Below are 22398 nucleotides of genomic sequence, written 5' to 3' on the forward strand. Positions count from 1 at the left end.
ACCTTTATTTTGATTAACAGCAGTGATGTATTTGACACTTGCTGATTGGTGGGAACTTCGGTTTGGGGATGGGGGGGGGGGTGGTTCATTGGTGTCTACTGTCAGTATTGGCACAGTTTTAGATGGGAGCAAGAGGGAGTAAGGATTTCAATATCACAGGTAACACAACTCTCAGTTCCATTTTTCAAAACTATACACTGGCTCCACATATGACCTTGCCCACTTTCTAGGAGCAAGGAAATGCAGCTGATTACACTTTCTGATTGACAAGTTAGAACAAATCCATCGTGACTAAACATTACCAAGACTGACTAAATGTCTGAGGTCAATTTTTACAACACCATTCCATTTGAGTTGTACTGAGGTAATGGCAAGTGATTCAGCTGTTGAAGAAATCCCATGCTACACTGAAACAATTCCTATTGACTAGACCGGCTGATCAGGTACCTGAGTTCAAGCTCCGATGAATCCTGAGAGCTAGCTGCCTCTGAATGCTGGTGAATTTATTCCCCCTCTGACAGTTATGAGACTTCCAATTGCCTTCTAATTCCTTTCTATTCCTTTTACAGAGTCTCCTCATCAAGGTCCATGTGTCATATTTTGCGTATCTTTTGATAGCTTAACTTTATTTATATGACTGGAAAGAATACAAACTCAAATTTGAGTGTACTGCTCACTAGTACCTGGACTATGATAAGATACGAACATTGTGAGAATGTATTATATCTGCAGTCATGTGGCAATTCAGGAAAAGCAAGATACTCAGCTAGCTAGACAAACAGTCACTGATAGCTTTCATCTCTGTGAAAACTGTCAGCTGCAGTAGGAACTTTGTCATCTTGCAGAAGTATAAATGGCCAGTGGAAAGACCATACCTTATGCTGAAGGCACCCTGCAAGTCCTTCTCTCCTTGCAGCTGTAGGGTTTTGCTGGGCACAGCACAACCCCAACACTCAGGCTGGGAAGACGCCTTGCGTAAATCTTTTTGAATGGCTGTTCCACGCTCTGTCTGGACTTTCAGTGGTGGCAGATGTCATATTGGAAGTGGAGACATTGAAAATCCTGGGGACAAATCAGGTGGCAGCATTTTGAATTCTTTTTTTTTTTTTTTTTTTTTTAACTTGCTGTATAAAGATTAGAGTAAAACCAAGGAAAGGGAGTAGTTTATCTCAGGTTGAACACTTAGTCACCTTACTAATGAGTGCAGTGGTGTACATCACAGACTTATCTTCCGGAAATGCACCTGTGCTTCACAGTACTGTAGGCACATATAAGTCATGAATCTTCCCCATGTTTCACGTGGGCATGTGAAGGAGCATGCGTGTGAACTGACTGAACACGAGCCTCTCGGTTCCGTCAATTAGCTCTTTCTTGCAGCTTGTGAAATCAGCTGCTCTTGTTAAGGGAGCCCAGGAAAATTGGGAGCTGTGCAGGATGCTACCCTGGTTGTGTCGGCCGGTCCGTTTGGACGTGACGTTGTTCTCTGTTGACGTTACAGCTCAGCGTTCACCCACGGGGCTGTGATACAGCATCCTGGTTCCCATCTACAGCCTTCATGCCAACGAGATGAGAAGGGGATATCCACTGAGAGACATTTGTTTTATAAGCAGACGGAATGAAATGTGAAAATTCTTTTTTTGTTTCCTTTTTTTTTACATTTACTTTCTCTACCTTGTTACTCTTCTTCAATTCTATACTTCTTCTCCATTTAGGTGGTTTTGTTTTGTTTTGTTTTGTTTTTTTAAATTGAGGGAGGTGGAGCACTGGAACAACCTGTCCAGGAGGATTTGCAAAGTCTCTTTCTCTGGAGATATTCAAAAGCTGTCTAGATACTTTCTGTGTGACCTACTGTAGGCAACCTGTTTTAGCAGGAGGGCTGGACATCTGTGAGCTGCAGAGGTCCCTCTCAACCCCTACAATTTTGTGATTCTGTGATTTCAGGGATAATCAGAGGTACAGTCTCATGCTTATTCTATATCCAAAAATGTCATTAAGATCAAGCAGAAATTGGTATGAAAAGAAAAAAACAAAAATAATTGGAATGCAGATCAGAATGATCAGATATAGTCATGATTTTTGTGCATGCATATTTTCCTTAAAATATGTGAAATAATGACTTGTATCTTTACTGAGTTCTAACCACCTGTGTGGAAGGTGCCTGAATGATTTAACAGACAAATGGACTTTTAACTCACCTTTATCTTAACAAAGTCAATAATTTTTACGGAATACCAATTTATTTTACACAGTAAAATGCCTGTAGACTGAATTCTCCCCACTCCCTTCTGCTCATCAAAAATGCCAGAAACTGCAGTTCTTTTTAAGCAAATGAGATTTTTGTCTTCTCCCCTCACTACCTTGCTGCTATAGACTTTGTTTCCACGTGGCTACTCTGAATATTTACAGTATTGCAAGGCGACCTCAGATTTGGATAGGAAAGAATGAAAAAATCCAATTTCTCACCCAAAAGGATCTTAGCCCAGCCACGGGCCACAGACCGTGCTGCAGGATATTCTGGAGTTCGGGGATTTCAGCAGGAGACAACATCGCTGCCGCAGCTCAGTGAGCACTACAGCTGATTTTGGCGCAGAGCGTGGAGCCAGGGAACCGCTCTGTGAGTGCTTAAAATACCGATACTGTGTTTGGGGAATAACTTATGGAGCCTGTTGTTGTTGCTTTTTTATCTGCTTGTTTGTTTTTGGCGAGGTACGCGGCACGGAGCGGACGCATTCCGCACCGCAACAGGGAACCGCCTCGGCTGCTTGACGGGTAGCCCGGCCAGCGAGCACCTGCCGGACACCGCTGCTCCCCGCGTGGCAGCGGCGATCTGACACCGAAGGGGCGGAGCCAGGAGCAGCGGCGAGCCACCCCCTGCGTGTATAAAAGCTGCCGCCAGGGAGTGCGGCGAGCAGGGCGGGGTAATGTCATTGCCCGCTGTCGGACCGGTCGCCTATCGGCCGTCTCGCGCGCAGCGTATCGCGCCGTGCTCTGCACCAGGGAAAAAGGCTGGTGAGAAAGACGGTGGCGACTGAAACAAGTCTGTGCCTAAAGAAGTGGAGGTTCAAGTCTTTTGCTGCAGCACCTGAGTCTACTGCTGCTGGAGAACGGGGGCAGGGATTCTGCCTGTGTGAGGAGGTGGGTGACCTACTCTAATGGTGGTGCAACTCGAGAAGGATGTTGAGAAGGTAAGGAGTATCAGTGCATGTGAGCAGGGGATAGACTTGTGTGAATCTCTGCAAGAAAGACACTGGGGTGATAATTGGAAGACAGTAATGGATGCCCTGCCATTGCTGAGCAGAGTGAGGAAATTTGAGAGAAGAGGAGGTGTGAAAATAGGTCCTGGCTAGGTGGTGTAGGTAACTGCCATCCTGAGCAACCCCAAGTGCTCAGGATGCTTGGTTGGTTCCCCAAGTGCCTTTGTGAAACAGGTTTGAGGCCCTGGAGAGGTCAGTGAGGGTATGGTGGGAGGCCTGCTCACAGGGTTGACTTGGGTGAAGCAGTTGAGTCCATGCCTCCAGACTGCCTCCATCTGGAAGGAAGGGTGGTTGTTGTAGGTGACGTCCTGCTGACAGGAATGGAGGGCCCTATGTGTTGTCTTGACCCTACCTGTATGGAGGTGTGCTGCCTCCCTGAGGCATAGGTCAGGAATATTTCTAGGAAGCTTTCTGGTCTGATTTGCTGTCTGATTATTATCCCTTGTTGATAAAATGTTGGGAAAAATAAAAAATAAAATATAACACACCAGCATCGTCACTCTGGCCCTGAGCCTGCAAAGAAGAGCTCCATGGGGCCACCAGCCCCCAGGTTACAGGGCACACAGCCCAAGCACCATCACTCACTTCCATCCCACTAGCAAAGAAACCGCTCATTCAGACCAGCACTCGCTGCTGAAGGCTCCAGCAGTCCTCGTTCTGCAGGGAAATGGAAACTGCAGAGCTGTTAGGGATAGAAAAAGCTCTTCCAGAGGCAGTCAAGTCAAACTCCTTTGCTGAAGCAGCTTACCTTGCAGCACATTGCCCAGGAAGGCATCCAAAAACAACCCAAATAGCCCCAGAGAAGAGCACTCGACAGCCAATTCAATCCCTCTCACAGGGAAGTTATTCTTTCTTCACACCGCATACAGCTTCGTCCATTCAATTCTGAGCACATTACACCCCTCTCTACTGCTGAGGACCTCCCATATGCATCCAGGCAAGCCCACCCCCACTAACTATGCTCCTGCGCTTCAGATACTCACAAACTGAGGTGGTGATACTCCCACCTTCCATTCCTCAGGCAGGAGACACTCTCAGTCTCCATCCTGCTCGCTCCACAAACTTACCGTCGTTCTCGAGCAGTAGAGCCGTTAAGCAGAAGCGGCCTCACCGGGGGGGGGGAAAAATCTGAAAAGAGAACCACGCGCCGCCCCCAACGGCCGCGCTCGTTGTAACGCGCCCCGGGATAACGCCGGCCTCCTCGGCCGGGAGGGCGCGCCGCCGGGACGGCCGGGTCCCTCTGGAACATCGCTCCCGGGGCGCCGGTCGCTAACCTGGACTGCTCCGTACGGTTCTTCCCTGCTGCTGTATCGTGAGACAGAGCGCTCGCAGCACCGAAGCTAATTCCAGCTGCGCAAGTCTTACCGGCTTCCTCATGCTGGAATATAACTAACAGGAACGTTCCCCACTTTTACCCGCCGCCGGGCGCTCCGCTCTCCGTCCCCAGGCGGAGCTCGGTCCGTTCGGTTCCCTCGCGTTAACCGCGACTCCGCCGCCACGCCGGTCGGTCTTCGCTAAAAAGAACACCGCCATCCGCAACAGCGTCGCAGTCACGCAAACTGTCGAGCCGCGGCTCCGTGACGGGAATGACACGGTCTTACGGTCTTCCTGAAGTTACACATAGCTGCGGGAAAGGAAAGAGGAGACGCACGGTCCCGTCCTACTCGCTCCCACTGCTGGGCGCGAGAAGGGCTGAGGCTGACGCAGGGCTCTGCTCGATCTCGAGGTGCTACCGGCTTTTTTTGAAAAGCTGCGTGACGGCCCGGCGACGGTACCGTGCCGATCCTAGAGACTCTGAGATAGCCGAGCACCGGCCATACGCAAACCCCCAGCACAGAGCGCTCACCAGGGACCCCAGGCGCTCGCCGGTTGGGGTCGACGAGATGCTCCGCCACGGTCCTCGGTCTGCCGGCAATAAGATGAACTTAGGTCTCCGCAGCCCTTCGTGTCGCTTCTTACCCCCAGCAGCACGCAGGCTGAAGCGATACGGTCCCTCACGCTCCCGCCGACGGCGGCGGCACGAACCGAAGAGCCCGCCGGAAAACCCCCGGCGTGCTGAGAGTGCCGCCGGGCCGGGACCTGGGGAAACAGAGCGGCGGCCCGTACCGAAAATGCGATGGAAGCTGGGCAGCGACGGCACTCCAGCTATGAAGAGCCAGGAGAGCCCGAAGGCAGCCCTACGCCAACGCAAAATCGGCGGCTTGACGGCCCTTGCGACTCCCCGCCGAGCGCTCAGCGGGTCGGGCTGATGCTCACTGCGCGCGGTCTCGCTGCAGCCTGAAACAAAGCAACAGAGAACGCTACGTTAACAAAGTTTCATTTCAAAGCAGCCCCGCACGTACCTTAACAACCCCGGCGGCACGACACCCGAGCAACGGCACAGAAGTAGCTCCGCAGCCGAGAAACCCCGAGAACTGCCTCGTAGTTCTCATCGGCCTCCGGCGGAGCTTAAGAGGCTTTGCGGCGGGCCCCGCCTCTGAGCTCCCGACGAGGTGCGGCTGTGCGCCCCACCTGACTCTCGTTAGCGTGGCTGGGTCTCGTTAGGGCCGATCGGGTGCCTGACAGTGCGACACGTGGGCTCCGGATCTGAATTACGGACTTAAAGCACACTTCAACTGAAAGTTTGTTACACGCTTCTCCTTCTCGCCTCGTTGTTGGGTTCGTTGACAAGTTAAATAACTGTACCCGATTCAAAAGGATCGCTTCGCTTTGCATTTAAAGTGAATGGAATGGCAGACGGTCACGCTGCCGGAGGACGGGCCCTGACGGTTTCGAGAGAGCCCTCCCCCCCCCCCCCCCCCGCCGCGCGCTTCCTCCAAATAAATACATAAATACATAAATACATAAATACATAAATGCATAGATACATAAATACATAAATAAATCGTTTGAGAAACAGGTAGAAAAATTTCATCTCAGAAAACATGTGACTAAAGATGGCAGTGGAAATACAGCAGCGGCAATGTGACCGGTGGCCAACTGGGCTACTGATACACACCAGAAAATTGCATAGCGGTGAAATTGGAAGCGGAGCTTTGCAAACAGTTCCGTGCGGCGTTGCTCTGGGCTACGTTCCCGTGTCCTATAAATCAGTAGGATGACTTTCTCTAAGATTTTAATTATTTCTAATCATGGACACAGGCACTACAAGACTTCAGCGATAACGTTCACCTCAGATAGCAGTTTCATTCCTCATTTAAAATTCTGACAGTTGGCCTGTGCTCAATTTTATTTTTTATAATTGTAGAACTGTGAATGTTTGTACTGCACATCCTACTCACTAGATGGTTTCCCAGAGGATGGCCTAAATTGCAAATAGCGTGTTTCACAAGCAATTGTAGGCCACAGTTCTAAATGATTACAACAAGCTCTTTCTCCCAACATTTCCAGCTTGACGAGAGAAAGAAAAACGACTACAAAGAGCTTCCCTCATAGAAGCGGTTTTGAGTACAGCTAGCGAGAACGTGTTCCTACTGCTTTTCTCCAAAAGCTGTCTAGTTCATCTGTATTTCTAAATGACACCAATCGGTTCCTGTCTCACACAACTAGTGGCTTACACATCAATTATCTACATACAGCATCTCTCACTTTTGGAACCTACTGTCTGTGAAGGGTCGTGTCCTTTTGAAGGGTGGAGATCCTGAGCTGCGGAATCTGACCGAGAGGCTCGACGATGTTGCTGGCGGGCTCCTCTTAAACTGCTAGGTGCCTACAAATTACCGTGCAATTAAAGCCGCCAAAAGATGTGGTAAATACGAGGGGAATGGCTGCTCAGGCCTTCCGTGATGCGATCACATTTTTATGAGTGGTGGTTACTTATTCATTACTGCTTTCAATAAAAAGAAGAAAAGTTTTGTACGTTCCTGATAGCGGATATATAAGACTCAGATTGGTGTCACTGTTCTGTTCTTAGGCCCATCTCCATACCTCTTTTTTTTCCCCTTTTCCCATTCCTCCTTCCCTGGGGTGTGAGTCTGTGGTTGCCCGTGCTCCATCTGGTCACGGAAATGAGTGGAGCTGGCCCGTAAGTCGTTCACGTCTTTCCGATTTTCTCCCCGCGCAGCTTCACTGCGTATTTGTAATCCTCATAAGTTGCTCACCTCCTCTTCTAATGACTGCAAACTTTCCTTTTTTCCTGAGTTCCGGCCGAAGGCCTCTGCTCAGCCAGGCCGGTCTCCTTCCCCATCGGTTCATCTTCTGTGTCTTCGGGATGGTCAGCTCCTGCACCTTTAAAATTTCTTCGTTACAGTATTCCCAGCCTTCCTGGGACCCGTGTCCTCCAGAACTAGCTCCCAAGGTTCTCCGAAAGAGACCGTGGTTGGCCCTCGACCCCTCAAGTCTGGGGCTCAGAAGTTTAATGGAAATGTTGCAAGCAGCAAATCTGAATGATAAAGAGTTAAAACCATATGAAGATAGTAAACTGTGACCAAATTCTTAGAAAACACAGCAAAATGTGTCACACCGTCTGCAGCTACAAATTCTATCTCTTCTACTTGTAGATTGTAGAGCTGTGGGATCCTGCATACTGCCAAAGCCTTCGTGTGCGTATACATGAAACTAGACGCTCATTAGCTGGTCTGCGTCAGCAGCGAGCTGGCGCTGGCTGCCAAGATAGGAAGAGAAGGCTGTGTTTCAAAGAGAGCAATGCAAGTGGTCACACGCACATAAGGAGCGAGTGCGCTGTCCATACAAACTTGGAGAGTGATCTCCCTTACCTTGAGAAGGAAGGTACAACTTGTGAATACCTCAAAATTCCTCAGGAAAAAGTGTTTCCTAAACTGTGCACGTCTGATCTGCAGTGAATGGTGAACAAAACCCCCAAAAAAGTGTTGAGCACAGAGCCCATCGCTGAAAATGAAAAAAATTGCTGGATGCGTAATGAACAGGGCTGGAAGAAAGACCTGTTAGCAACAGTCGCAGTGTGACGGTGACTGATGCAACCCCCTTCCCAGAATGTCAACATGGATGGGGTAATGCCAGGGATTTGCAACGTGGGAAAGAGGAAAACCGGTTACTATAAAATCTGCCTGGAGTTGCTACCGTCACCCGATGCCTTTATTATTCCCACATCGCTAAGGCAGCCCGAATTGCACTGTCAAATGCAATCTCAGGCACAATAATGCTGGTTACCTTCACAGGGTCTTTTTTGGCTAATATTTTCCTCAAGGCCAGCACAGCATCAGCGTGAATTCTGCTCGATAATGTTGCAACAGTAAGTGAAAACGTTGGCAAAAACTTTGGGATGCGTTTGATGCTGGCTGGCTCTCCTGCGTTGCCTATAAGGCAAGGCCACATCTTTAACATGGCTTCTGCCGGGAGCTTCGGCAGCGAGGTCGCGGAGTGGCCGAGATCAGAGCAGGCTGTTTTTAACCGCATCAGGCAGCGATCCTGTAACAATTGCATAATAAGAAACACACTGCCACAGCAAGCAAAATGATCTCTGGTGCAAAACCCTGAGTAAAGCTGCTCAGATTTTAATGCCGGAAAAAAATCACAGCTATGAGTGAGGCACATAAACACCTCGCTGCCAAACTGTCAGCGTTACGAGAAGCAAATTAGACACTTTTAATTTAAAACTTTAGTCACTCCTAAGGAAATAATAAGAGACGAGCATCGCCTACCTGAAGAATTTCATTATGACAAAATGAAGGCTGAGCACAGTGTTTATTTACCAAGCTACCATATCCCAGGTAAACGAGTACTCACAGCATTGGTGCGTTCTGAATTTGGGGATAGGTCAGAAAAGTCACTGAATCGTAGATTTGTATAATTGTTCAATTTGGAAGAAACCTGGAAGATCGTCGAGTCCAACCACAACCTAACCAGACTACCCTCACAACCCTCTGCTAAATCATGTCCCTGAGCACCGCGTCCAAATGGTTCTTAAACACACCTGGGCATGGTGTCTCAACTGCCTCCCTGGGGAGCCTATTGCAGTGCTTCACAGCCCTTTCTGTAAAGAAGTTTTTCCCCATATCCAATCTAAGCTTCCCCTGGCGCAACTTGAGGCCGTCTCCCCTTGTCCTGTCACCTTTCGCCGGTGAGAAGAGACCAACCCTGCTCTTGCCGTAAGCACTTTCCAGGCATTAGAAGAGAGCGATAAGGTCTCTCCTCTGGCCTCCCTTCCCCCAGATTAAACAGCACCAGTTCCTTCAGTCGCTCCTCGCAGGGCACATTCTCCAAGCCCTTTGTGAGCCTTGCTGCTCTTCTTCGGACCTGCTCCGGCGCCTCCACGTCCTTTCTGCGCTGAGGTGCCCCAAGCTGAACACAGTACTTGAGATGAGGCCTCGCTGACTGCAGGGGCAAGATGATTTCTCTAGTCCTGCTCACCGCACTGTTCCCTATACAAGCCAGCATGCCAGTGGCCTTCCTGGCCACCTGAGCACATTGCTGGCTCGTATTCAGCCGACCGTCTATCGGTGCGCTGAGGTCCTTTCTGTATGACAGCTTTCCAGCCACTCCTCCACAAGCCTGCAGGTTTGCCTGGGGTTGTTGTGACCAAAAACTGTCATTTGTCTGCAAAACAATGAAGTCATAGTTGTTAACGTTTCCATTTATTAGAGCTGCTATGCAGTGAAACGTTTGTATCTGAGAAGTAAAGAGAAATTACTTTGGATCTTCTCCTGTGTTCTTATTTTCAAAATTTAAATCAAATCCTAGTGATTCATTCAGCTACAGTTAAAGTAGAGCTGCTCCATTTCTGATGCGTGTGCTTTAGGTGCGGCTTACTTTGCGTTATTTTCTTCACTGTCCAATTTTTTTATCTACATCTTGGCAAAAAGAAATCAGAAGCAATCTTATTATGACAGCTCTAACAGTATTCCTCACAATTTTTTTGCATTAAGTGTTAGGAAACATTTTCTAAATCATTCCTCATTCATGCCAACAGCTGACGTTTTAGAACATTAGAAGAAAACACATTGTGTTTGTCGAACCATTTGTGAGAACTCAGTTGAAGCTTCTGAAGTGCCTCCTTCCTCAACATTCTGAGCTAATTGTTGCAGTGCTTCTGCTAATCGCGGGGAAAAAAAAACCCAGAAAGTTGAAAGGTACTGTGCCTCAAATGACCTGCGAATCTGAGAAATAATGCAAAAGCGTGAATGTTGACCAGAACCGGTTCTTGTCTTGAAGCAAAAGACAGAAACGCTTCAGTGGCAGCGTGGCAAACCACGTGAGAGCTGGGCACGTACAGCTGGAGCCGTGGGATGAGGGCTTCCGGCACTGCAGCTGTGCTGTCGCAATGCGGATCAATCTTGAGTTTGTGCACTGCTCTGCATTGTCTGGAAGTGTCGCCAGACAGGCGAGAACTTTCGCCCTTGCTTGCTGCACCACTGACATTCACTGCTCCCACCTGGATTCCACGGCTGCTATCCCATCGGGCTTGCCAAAGGGGGAAATCTGGTACACCTCCTCCAACATAGCAAATGTCATTGAGGCTCTGCTGTCGTAGTACTTGTAAGTGAACAGCGCTGTGCCTTTCATGTTTTTGACTTTCTAAAAGTGCAAAGAGACATGAATATGAAATGGAAATAATTAACTGGCGAGCCGAATTCCCTGCCGGCAGCAGCAGAGATCAGTGGCAGGCATGCAGCCCACCATGGGGCAGGTGGGTCAGGGTCAAATGTAGGTCATGCCCTTGCAGTGCACCACGCTGCCCGGTTTTCATCTTCAGCCTTCGTGACAATGAAATGAGGGGATATTCACCCAGAGACCGTTGTTTTACAAACACATGGATATCAGTAACATTTCTTGGTTTGATTTCTATAATAAAATTTCCTACATCAGGGACTGATGCTTGGTTAGTCTTCTCGATCCGGCTCTGGAGAAGAACTATGTACGCTCAACAATAGCAGCGCACATGAATCACCTCACTGATGAAGATCCATTTGTTGCAATTCACAATGATGCCGAGTTATAACTTCATTCAGAATTTTTTTTGCCGCTGTTGCTGTGTATGTATATTGTTTGTGCCAGTTTCGTGATTCTCTGTCAACCGAATTGAAGACCAAAGATTTTCACTCCTCAGTATTTTGGATCATAGCATCGCATCGTAACTGTGGGTGGTTTGGTTCCCTGTCAGTTCATGCCGTTAAGAAAACAAAAACATAGTTGACCCACCAGGTGGCAGAAACCTCAGGTGATTGCTGGAAGCTATTTTAACACTGACTGTTCCAAAGGTTTCTACCTAAGCGGACTGAAGTTGTTTAGTATACCAAAGGAGCAAATTGTACTTGTATAACACTTTATGTCACTGGTGAATTCAGCCCTAAGTCTTCTATCCTTACGTCACACAAAACAAACACTGCCTCCATCGTATCAAAAATTTGGATTCTGAAGTGATCACAGGCAGTGACACACCTGTCTGTGTATTCTGACAGGTTTTGACTGCCTTTTATTTATGGAATCCTCAGGACAGTAAGTGCCATTTCAACTGCTTTGATGCAATAAGTACTGTCATTAGAGCTTGCAATGGCTTTAACGTTGTACATTAGTTCGGAAGGTAGACACTAACAATCCTTTTCAAAGGGGCAGGAAAGCTCCAACAGTTTCAATGGCTTCTAAAAGTTCCATAAAGCTCTCTGATTTAAACTGAGGGCTGCACTCTCACATTTATCTTGGCAGTTGATCACAGTCGAAACGCTGGGGCCGGCCATATCTATTCCTGGTCTGAGTAATACTGCCAGACATTACAGAATGATTGAGTCTCGAGCAGCATGGAGGCATATCTATGCTTCAAGGAAACAAGAACAGTCTATGCTCCAGCCACTATTGCTCAATCAGGTCCTTCTCAAACTTGTCTTTTGCTCTTGGGGTGAGGTCACTGAGTGCTCCTGCCCCTTTGAAAGAGTCTGGCTCGCCATTCTAGGTGCCGCTGGTCCGCCGGTATTGTGCTGGTTACCGCAGAGGATAACAACATCAACAGGGAAGGCCGTGAAAGATTTTGGCTAAGCCACTTCCGCACAGACAGCAAATGACGTAGCGTTACTTGCTTGGAAGAAAACTGAACAAATAATTGACGGTCACTATTTCCAACATACGCTTCCTAAAAATGAATAAGCTTTACCAAAGTGTGCTGCAGGATTCACAATTTGCAACACTGCTTTTGATAACAATAGCTTTGGGATACTGAGCGGTTTCAGCAGGTTGGGTATTTTTGTTGTTGTTTTTTTGTTTTGTTTTGTTTTGGTTTTTTGCTGATCCGATGCTGTGAAGGTTAGAGACTCATTTTAAAGTGCACCTCGTTAATCTTTTTTTTTTTAAACTCTGCAATGTTAAAGGGAGATCAGCTGCCCATAAAAATGAAAAGGAAGACCTCAGCTTGTTTTTTTGTTTTAGTGCTCTTTTCAATGAGCAAGTGACACCAATTTGTCCTTATACACCAAGAGGCTGGACTACCGTGTCGTGAAAAGGAAAAACTCTCGGTGCAAGGACATCCAAGAAAGAGCAGAGAAAACACAGCATGGAGACAAGAATGGGCTACTCTCTGGTCAACATCATAATCGGTTGTTAGGAGTGCAACTCACTTCACATACAAATTTGAAAGAGTTAGAACGAGCAGTAGTTTGCGGAGAACAATGGTGTGAACATTGGGCATAAACTGAGTGTGAATCAAGTCACCAACTCGCATGACAGATGGCCCAGATTCAACCGCTGATCAGGGATATATGCTTGCTTCGTCCAAAAGAAAGGACAAACCGTAACCGTGGGAAATGTTGCAGCAGATGACTCACAATGTAGCTCCACTAAGGGTGCGTGAGGACTGGATTGTATCAGTCTAACAGTTATGACGTTACAATGCTGCAGTGTAATTCCTTAGCAGAAAAAGGCATTATATTTCAGTTTGGTAGCAGTTTATTATTTGCTAGACATAGAGAATCATTCATTCTTGAAAATCAGGGAATCAAAACTGGCACAATCAGTATACATACAAAGCAACAGCACAGAAAAAATATTGCAACTGAAGTTATAACTTGGCATCAACGTGAATTGCAACAAATGGATCTTCGTCAGTGTTACTAATCTGGAAATTGGCCATTCCATCCGAAGAAACATACACCTGCTTTCCAGTACACGCACTGCCTTCCTTATCTCCAGAAATAACATCGCAGTAGGTACCGGCAGGCAGCCCCGTTTGCAAATCGATGTTCATATACCTACGCAAAAAGTACACTGCTTAAAGCATGGCTTTCAAAAGAGGAATTTCAAAGCAGGCAAAGGACTGCTGAGCCCGATGCAATTCCGCTACTTGTGAGGATGATGCATCGCAAGGGATTTCTCAGACTGAGGGCCCCGCTTCTCTAAACTCCCTTTGTAGCCCCTCACAACTAGAACGCAACCGTGTGAATCTAGCTCAGGCTGTAGCGGTTGGTCTCGCTGTCCGGAAAGGACAGGAGAAAATCAAAGCGTACAGGCAGCTCCTACAGCAGGATGCATGCGGTTAAACAGAAGTAATTAACCCCCTAACTGGGATCATTCACACCATTACGGTTGCATTGGCACGACTACATGGGCTAGGGCCAGATGAGGGAAGTGATAAACTACCCTCTCTGCCCATAACCACCAGAACTTAAGCTGCTGATGCTTAGACCCCCGGGCCGTATCCTACTCACAGCCTCGTCTTCTCTACTGTGAACTCATATGTAGCTGTCCCGGAAATCACTCACCAGTCGTCATTATTAAAGACAATGAAGCCTTTGTTGCCACGACCGAAAGCTACTTGATTGCTATCATTGTCCCACCAGTTTGAGAAAGGCTGACCGTCTACCACGTTACGGAAGACAACCATGTTCCTGAAAATGCAAACAAGAGCTGTAGCTGCAGGACTTCTGCGGCCACGAGGCGCGTGACCCAAGAGTCACTGCTTTTCCTACGTTTTCCTCCCACCTTATTTGTCGCCAGCGATGTTCACAGACCCAGTCGTTGCCACAGGTAGTGTCGGCATTGATTGTCACGGACTTCGTCGATCCATCCGAGTTACTCGGCGGTCCAACCCAGTCGTTGACATCCTTAAACGAAAAAAAACTTTTCAAAGTCCTTACTGGAAAATGTACAGAGAGTATCCCGAGAGAGAAGATAAATTCGGGTTCCAAAGTCCATCTGGCAGATCCGGCACAGGACAGAGAAATCGTTTACGTTTGACACGCCAGAATCTTCAGCGCTACAAACTCACCTCTCCATTCTCAAAATATCTTGGCCAACGATAACTTGACATCACCCGCGTGAACCCGTACGGATGAGCGAGCATGAAACCAACTGCCATTTTATAAAGCCTGTTGGACAAAAAACGTAACAGAACATGGAAGAGAAACAATGCCAAAGAAGCGACAGACCAAAAAAGAGAATAGTAAGCATCATCATCCAGACACCGCCATTCCTCACCTGGATTCCCAGAAGGTAAGAATGGAAGCTCCGCCTGCCCCGTGCCCCCGCTGGTTGTCGTGGTTATCCACAAAGACCAGGGCTCTGTCAGAAGGCACAAAGCCCCAGCCTTCTCCCCAGTTCCTAGAGAAAAACACAAGGACTTGATTCTCCCCCCTCATGTCACGCATCCAGCTTATCTCACATCGGTCGCGGGACGTTCGCCCTTACTTTAAGTAGGCCATCTTCTCTCCATCCCACTTGCGGATCACCGTCCCCAGTTTTGCACCGTACTTGAACTCTGTCACTCGGCCATTTTCAAAGTATTGACTGCCTGTGATTGGCTCTCCTCCCAAGTCAATTACCTGGCATGGGAAAAAGCGTCACTTGTGTTTTAACAGAATGAATCAGTAATGCAGTGCACAGCTCTCACCATTATCTCTAGCATTAAACCAAGAAAAATGTATTGACGAGCACATTCATTTCTGCCAAGCGTATCAACCAAATTTGGATTAATTATATGTTATGAAATCATGTGGAAACGTGGGGCTTCACTGTTGTCCTAAACTGCAGCGTACCACCTCCTTGTGAGACTAATCCCCATGAAGATTTCAAGATGCTTTGCAGTTCTGAAGGGCAGGTGCCCGTGACCCACTGCACTGACAATCTTTCCTGGTTTGTAAGAACAAGCGCACATCACTACTTCCGTTCCTCAGAAGGGGTATAATAAAAAAGAAAGTAAACACAATACGTGGCAGACAAACAGGCAAAAAGGAAAAAAAAACAACGGAAATTACCTCTTGGAAAATAAAGGGTTTTGTTCCTGCTGAAAACCACTGAGTGTTTAGATTGTGCAATTTGGCCAGAAACGCACTTATGTCCCCAGGCCACATATGCTTGGCAGCATCGATCCGGAACCCTGCTACACCCATATCAATGAGGTGATTCATGTAATCTGCAATTGTTGAGCGTACATAGTCCTTCTCCAGAGCCAGATCAAGAAGGCTAGTCAACTTACAATCCCGGACCTGGGTAATTAAACACAGAAAAGGAAGAAAGAAAAAAAAGATCAAAATGGAGGAAAAGTACAGAATTGAAGAAGAGTAAAAAGGAAGAGAAAAATAGGAAACAAAAATAGAATTTTCACATTTCACTCCGTCTGCCTGTAAAACAAATGTCTCTCTGCGGATATCCCCTCCTCATTTGTTGACATGAAGGCTGAAGATGGGAACCAGGATGCTGTATCACAGCCCTGTGGGTGAACGCTGAGCTGTGAACTTGACAAAGAACCGTCACCCACGTCACGTCCAAACAGACCGACCGACACAACGAGGGTAGCATCGTGCACAGCTCCCAATTTTCCTGGGCTCCCTTAACAAGGGTAGTTGATTTCCAAAGTCCTAATTAATAAAGAGCCTGCTGGCAAAACTGAGAGGCTTGTGTTCAGTCAGTTCAGACGCATGCTCCTTCACATGCCCATGTGAAACATGGGTAGGGTTTGTGACTTCTCAGTGCCTACAGTACTGGGCAGCACAGGTGCGTTTCCGGAAGAGAAGCCTATGATGTACACCACTGTATTCACTAGTAAGGGGACTAAGCGTTCAACCCGAGATAAACTACTCCCTTTCTTTGGCTTTACTGTACACAACAAGATTTAAACAAGAAAAAATATCAAAATCGAAATCAACAAAAGTTACCTGATAGATGTCCCCATAATTTTCAATGTCTCCACTGGCGGTCTGACATTTGCCGTCGTTGAAATCCCAGGCAGAGTACGGCACCGCGGGAAAATCTCTAGTCCCGGTGTCGAAATAGCTCCCGCATGTTGAGTGGGTGCCTGTGCCACCCATAGATCCGCACATGTGATTGACAACAGCATCCACATAAATGCGAACCTGGAAAAGGTGCGATTGCGATTCAGTCTGTGTTGTGATGCTGTTGAAGCATCAGCCGGAGCTTTACTGCACCGCTGTCAGCGTGACCTTTCATCCGCCTCCCTTTACTCTCCATTTAGCCCTCCTTCGAGAATAGGAGCGACAACTTTGCTCCACAGAAACCGCCCTTCTCAGCGTATCGGCTATGCGTTTTCAAGGCACTTACTCCAACGTTGTTGCATCTGGTCACCATGTCTCTGAATTCATCTTCAGTGCCTGATCGACTGCAGATCTTGTAGCTGATGGGCTGGTACCTTTCCCACCAGGGCCGGTTCGGATTAGTAATGACAATGTTTTCATTTGGAGGAGAAACCTGTGGGTGAAAGGACGTACCTCAGTCAGAAATCTGTAGTTCCCATTTCACGTTTTAAGTGCAATAAGGTGTGCTCAGTGCTGAGATTAGTCTGTCATTTCCATAAGACAGTTCAGGTCTGCAAAATGTAAGTCTTGTAGACTGATATCTAGGAAATTCTCCTTTGTTATCATGGATTGCCTGGATATGTGACATCCTTTGGACGGCCGAAACTCTGTATGTCTGTGTACTTGACTTGGTAGAAGAGGAAAACTTAGCTTTGTAAGCGAACATATCAGAGAAAAGTAAGCCCTCTTGCAGGTGATCTGCAGCTAAACACACACTCATACCAGGCTGGCAGGATCTCCCATCCCTGCTTTGAACAAGAAAGTTACTTGGAACTCATTGTCTGCAATTCTGGCTATTTGGATTGTTAAGCAAATGCTGCAAAGCAATTTTACTGCCTGTGGGCAGGACACTACAAACCTGAACTCCTCCAAATCCATAAGGAGCTAAATAGCGTTCGCACTCCAGAGCAATATCGTCCCAGCGCCATTCAAAGAGATGCACGATAGACGTCCTCCCAGTCTGAGTGTTGGGGTCATACTGTGCCCAGCAAAGCCCTACAGCTGCGAGGAGGAGAAGGACTTGCATGGTGCCTTCAGCTTAAGGCTGGTGGTCTTTCTGCTGGCCATTTATACTCCTGCAAAATGATAAAGTTCCTACTGCAGCTGACAGATTTCACAGAGATGAATGAATGCTATCGGTTATTGTTTGTCTAGCTAACAGGGTATCCATATTCCCATTTGTTTTATCTTGAACTGCCCCACAGCTGAAGATAATGTGCCTTCTCCCAGTGTTTATACCTTATCATATACCAAGCAGTCTCTGAACAAAGCATCCAAATTTAGGATTATATTATTTCCAATAATGTAAACTAAGAGAGTTCTACATTATTCAAAATGTGACACTTGGGGCTTGAAGAAGGGATTCCAGAAGATGGAAAGGGAAGGGAAAGGGAAGGGAAAAGGAAAAGAGGAAGGCACACTGACAAAAAGGTGAAGGGATTGTGAAAGGGCAGGGAGAGGGGAAGGAAAAGGGATAGGGCCAAGGGAAGGAGAAAGGGAAGGAAAGAGAAGGGAAAAGCACAGACAAAACAAAGGGAAGAGGAAGGGGAGTAAGAAGGGAGAGGACTAGTGACAGTCTCATAGTTCTAAGAGAGGGAGGGAATTTGCCAGCAGCCAGAGACATCTAGCTCTCAGGATTACTCCGAGCTCAAACTTGTGCACCAGATCAGCCACTGTCAGTCAACAGCAAATATATCACACATCATGCTGTGAGACTTTGAGGTCTGAATCTCACCGTTAGTTAGAAAACAGGCTTCTGTTCTTTTACTGTTATTGTCCCATGCTTGATATGAACTCTTAATCAGTTTTTCAACACACAACCACACACGCTAAATGTTTCTCTACCTTAAAGTGATCAGTGTCAAGTATTTCCAACAGAGAATCTGCTTAAGTTTTCATGTTATTTTAAATTACCAATGATTTGTCTGAGTCAGGTAAGGAAACCAGTATTGTGTGTAAAGAGGTACTGCAGATGAGTCTTTGTTGTCTGCAATATAATGGAACTGAAATGCTGAATGGTTCTGTTCCCCTTTTGGCGTTTACCAAAATTTCCTGCTCCAGAAACCTTGCAGATTCGTGACATGGTACCAGTTAATCTTTGGGAACTGATGTTTAACATAAGGGTCTCCATACAATGTGCCAGGAATAGACTAGACTTAGGCCATTGGTAGAACAACACTCTGAATTCTAAGACCAGAAGCTTGGAGAATAACTGTGAGAAAAATACCAAGTCCACAAAGAAGCGCAGCCACTCCAGGAGAAAAGTATTCTAATTTCAGTTTGTTCCTGAACTGCCTGGAGTATGTTTTTCTCTGAAACGAGCCATGTCATTGAATGCGTTTCAGATACATCCCTCTCTTTTCCAGAGTTCATATTATGGGAAGAAGTATAGAAGTGGGGCTCATTTGGCCACCTGTTCATTTTTGTATCACAAATCTTATCAAAGGTCTCTTTTTCCATTAAAAAAAAAAGAAAGAAAACAAAGGAAAAAAAAAGAAAAAAACCCGACATAAGAAAAAACCAATAATAACAATAACAAAAAAACAAAAAAAACAAAAAAAAACAAAAAACACTACCTTTATTTTGATTAACAGCAGTGATGTATTTGACACTTGCTGATTGGTGGGAACTTCGGTTTGGGGATGGGGGGGGTGGTTCATTGGTGTCTACTGTCAGTATTGGCAGTTTTAGATGGGAGCAAGAGGGAGTAAGGATTTCAATATCACAGGTAACACAACTCTCAGTTCCATTTTTCAAAACTATACACTGGCTCCACATATGACCTTGCCCACTTTCTAGGAGCAAGGAAATGCAGCTGATTACACTTTCTGACTGACAAGTTAGAACAAATCCATCGTGACTAAACATTACCAAGACTGACTAAATGTCTGAGGTCAATTTTTACAACACCATTCCATTTGAGTTGTACTGAGGTAATGGCAAGTGATTCAGCTGTTGAAGAAATCCCATGGTACACTGTGAAACAATTCCTATTGACTAGACCGGCTGATCAGGTACCCGAGTTCAAGCTCCGATGAATCCTGAGAGCTAGCTGCCTCTGAATGCTGGTGAATTTATTCCCCCTCTGACAGTTATGAGACTTCCAATTGCCTTCTAATTCCTTTCTATTCCTTTTACAGAGTCAAGGTCCATGTCCATGTGTCCATGGACCATCAAGGTCCATGTGTCGTATTTTGCGTATCTTTTGATAGCTTAACTTTATTTATATGACTGGAAAGAATACAAACTCAAATTTGAGTGTACTGCTCACTAGTACCTGGACTATGATAAGATACGAACATTGTGAGAATGTATTATATCTGCAGTCATGTGGCAATTCAGGAAAAGCAAGATACTCAGCTAGCTAGACAAACAGTCACTGATAGCTTTCATCTCTGTGAAAAGTGTCAGCTGCAGTAGGAACTTTGTCATCTTGCAGAAGTATAAATGGCCAGTGGAAAGACCATACCTTATGCTGAAGGCACCCTGCAAGTCCTTCTCTCCTTGCAGCTGTAGGGTTTTGCTGGGCACAGCACAACCCCAACACTCAGGCTGGGAAGACGCCTTGTGTAAATCTTTTTGAATGGCTGTTCCACGCTCTGTCTGGACTTTCAGTGGTGGCAGATGTCATATTGGAAGTGGAGACATTGAAAATCCTGGGGACAAATCAGGTGGCAGCATTTTGAATTCTTTTTTTTTTTTTTTTTTAAACTTGCTGTATAAAGATTAGAGTAAAACCAAGGAAAGGGAGTAGTTTATCTCAGGTTGAACACTTAGTCACCTTACTAATGAGTGCAGTGGTGTACATCACAGACTTATCTTCCGGAAATGCACCTGTGCTTCACAGTACTGTAGGCACATATAAGTCATGAATCTTCCCCATGTTTCACGTGGGCATGTGAAGGAGCATGCGTGTGAACTGACTGAACACGAGCCTCTCGGTTCCGTCAACTAGCTCTTTCTTGCAGCTTGTGAAATCAGCTGCTCTTGTTAAGGGAGCCCAGGAAAATTGGGAGCTGTGCACGAGGCTACCCTGGTTGTGTCGGCCGGTCCGTTTGGACGTGACGTTGTTCTCTGTTGATGTTACAGCTCAGCGTTCCCCCACGGGGCTGTGATACAGCATCCTGGTTCCCATCTTCAGCCTTCATGCCAACGAGATGAGAAGGGGATATCCACTGAGAGACATTTGTTTTATAAGCAGACGGAGTGAAATGTGAAAATTCTTTTTTTTTGTTTCCTTTTTTTTACATTTACTTTCTCTACCTTGTTACTCTTCTTCAATTCTATACTTCTTCTCCATTTAATTTTTTTTTTTTTTTTTTTTTTTAACATTGAGGGTGATGGAGCACTGGAACAACCTGTCCAGGAGGATTTGCGAAGTCTCCTTCTCTGGAGATATTCAAAAGCTGTCTAGATACTTTCTGTGTGACCTACTGTAGGCAACCTGTTTTAGCAGGAGGGCTGGACATCTGTGAGCTGCAGAGGTCCCTCTCAACCCCTACGATTTTGTGATTCTGTGATTTCAGGGATAATCAGAGGTACAGTCTCATGTTTATTCTATATTCAAAAAATGTCATTAAGATCAAGCAGAAATTGGTATGAATAGAAAAAAACAAAAATAATTGGAATTCAGATCAGAATGATCAGATATAGTCACGATTTTTGTGCATGCATATTTTCCTTAAAATATGTGAAATAATGACTTGTATCTTTACTGAGTTCTAACCACCTGTGTGGAAGGTGCCTGAATGATTTAACAGACAAATGGACTTTTAATTCACCTTTATCTTAACAAAGTCAATAATTTTTACGGAATACCAATTTATTTCACACAGTAAAATGCCTGTAGACTGAATTGTCCCCACTCCCTTCTACTCATCAAAAATGCCAGAAACTGCAGTTCTTTTTAAGCAAATGAGATTTTTGTCTTCTCCCCTCACTACCTTGCTGCTATAGACTTTGTTTCCACGTGGCTACTCTGAATATTTACAGTATTGCAAGGCGACCTCAGATTTGGATAGGAAAGAATGAAAAAATCCAATTTCCCACCCAAAAGGATCTTAGCCCAGCCACGGACCACAGACCGTGCTGCAGGATATTCTGGAGTTCAGGGATTTCAGCAGGAGACAACATCGCTGCCGCAGCTCAGTGAGCACTACAGCTGATTTTGGCGCAGAGCGTGGAGCCAGGGAGCCGCTCTGTGAGCGCTTAAAATACCGATACTGTGTTTGGGGAATAACATATGGAGCCTGTTGTTGTTGCTTTTTTATCTGCTTGTTTGTTTTTGGCGAGGTACGCGGCACGGAGCGGACGCATTCCGCACCGCAACAGGGAACCGCCTCGGCTGCTTGACGGGTAGCCCAGCCAGCGAGCACCTGCCGGACACCGCTGCTCCCCGCGTGGCAGCGGCGATCTGACACCGAAGGGGCGGAGCCAGGAGCAGCGGCGAGCCACCCCCTGCGTGTATAAAAGCTGCCGCCAGGGAGTGCGGCGAGCAGGGCGAGGTAATGTCATTGCTCGCTGTCGGACCGGTCGCCTATCGGCTGTCTCGCGCGCAGCGTATCGCGCCGTGCTCTGCGCCAGGGAAAAAGGCTGGTGAGAAAGACGGTGGCGACTGAAACAAGTCTGTGCCTAAAGAAGTGGAGGTTCAAGTCTTTTGCTGCAGCACCTGAGTCTACTGCTGCTGGAGAATGGGGGCAGGGATTCTGCCTGTGTGAGGAGGTGGGTGACCTACTCTAATGGTGGTGCAACTCGAGAAGGATGTTGAGAAGGTAAGGAGTATCAGTGCATGTGAGCAGGGGATAGACTTGTGTGAATCTCTGCAAGAAAGACACTGGGGTGATAATTGGAAGACAGTAATGGATGCCCTGCCATTGCTGAGCAGAGTGAGGAAATTTGAGGGAAGAGGAGGTGTGAAAATAGGTCCTGGCTAG

At 46.6% G+C, this 22398-nt stretch overlaps 2 protein-coding genes and 1 long non-coding RNA gene across 6 annotated transcripts in view; 1 reads left to right on the forward strand and 2 right to left on the reverse strand.

The window, feature by feature from the left end:
• LOC125693461 (pancreatic alpha-amylase) overlaps positions 1–18815 on the reverse strand; it is a 31955-nt gene extending 13140 nt beyond the window's left edge. Inside the window, exons 1-11 of one of the 4 annotated variants that reach the window (XM_048945467.1) lie at positions 17325–18815; positions 16713–16859; positions 16310–16507; positions 15631–15640; positions 15410–15534; positions 14844–14977; positions 14634–14756; positions 14425–14524; positions 14139–14260; positions 13919–14044; positions 11143–13408 (exon numbers count right to left, since the gene is read on the reverse strand). In XM_048945467.1, coding sequence (XP_048801424.1) covers positions 13219–13408; positions 13919–14044; positions 14139–14260; positions 14425–14524; positions 14634–14756; positions 14844–14977; positions 15410–15534; positions 15631–15640; positions 16310–16507; positions 16713–16859; positions 17325–17492 — 1443 coding nt within the window. In that variant the 5' untranslated portion in view covers positions 17493–18815 and the 3' untranslated portion in view covers positions 11143–13218. Of the gene's footprint in view, positions 1–8830; positions 9771–11142; positions 13409–13918; positions 14045–14138; positions 14261–14424; positions 14525–14633; positions 14757–14843; positions 14978–15409; positions 15641–16309; positions 16508–16712; positions 16860–17324 lie in introns of those variants that run through there. The other 3 variants (XR_007377107.1, XM_048945468.1, XM_048945466.1) reach the window with 3 other exon arrangements.
• The window catches only part of RNPC3 (RNA binding region (RNP1, RRM) containing 3), a 165017-nt gene that overhangs the window by 46835 nt on the left and 95784 nt on the right, over positions 1–22398 (forward strand). The gene's annotated exons all lie outside the window — the stretch shown is intronic.
• On the reverse strand, positions 4367–5666 carry LOC125693471 (uncharacterized). The gene is made up of 3 exons (XR_007377111.1): positions 5597–5666; positions 5101–5333; positions 4367–4878 (listed from the first exon to the last, which is right to left on the reverse strand). It is a non-coding gene; the product is annotated as an uncharacterized LOC125693471 (long non-coding RNA).

The sequence above is a fragment of the Lagopus muta genome, chromosome 5 (genome assembly GCF_023343835.1).
Source record: "Lagopus muta isolate bLagMut1 chromosome 5, bLagMut1 primary, whole genome shotgun sequence".
In the NCBI taxonomy this organism is placed as follows: domain Eukaryota; kingdom Metazoa; phylum Chordata; class Aves; order Galliformes; family Phasianidae; genus Lagopus; species Lagopus muta.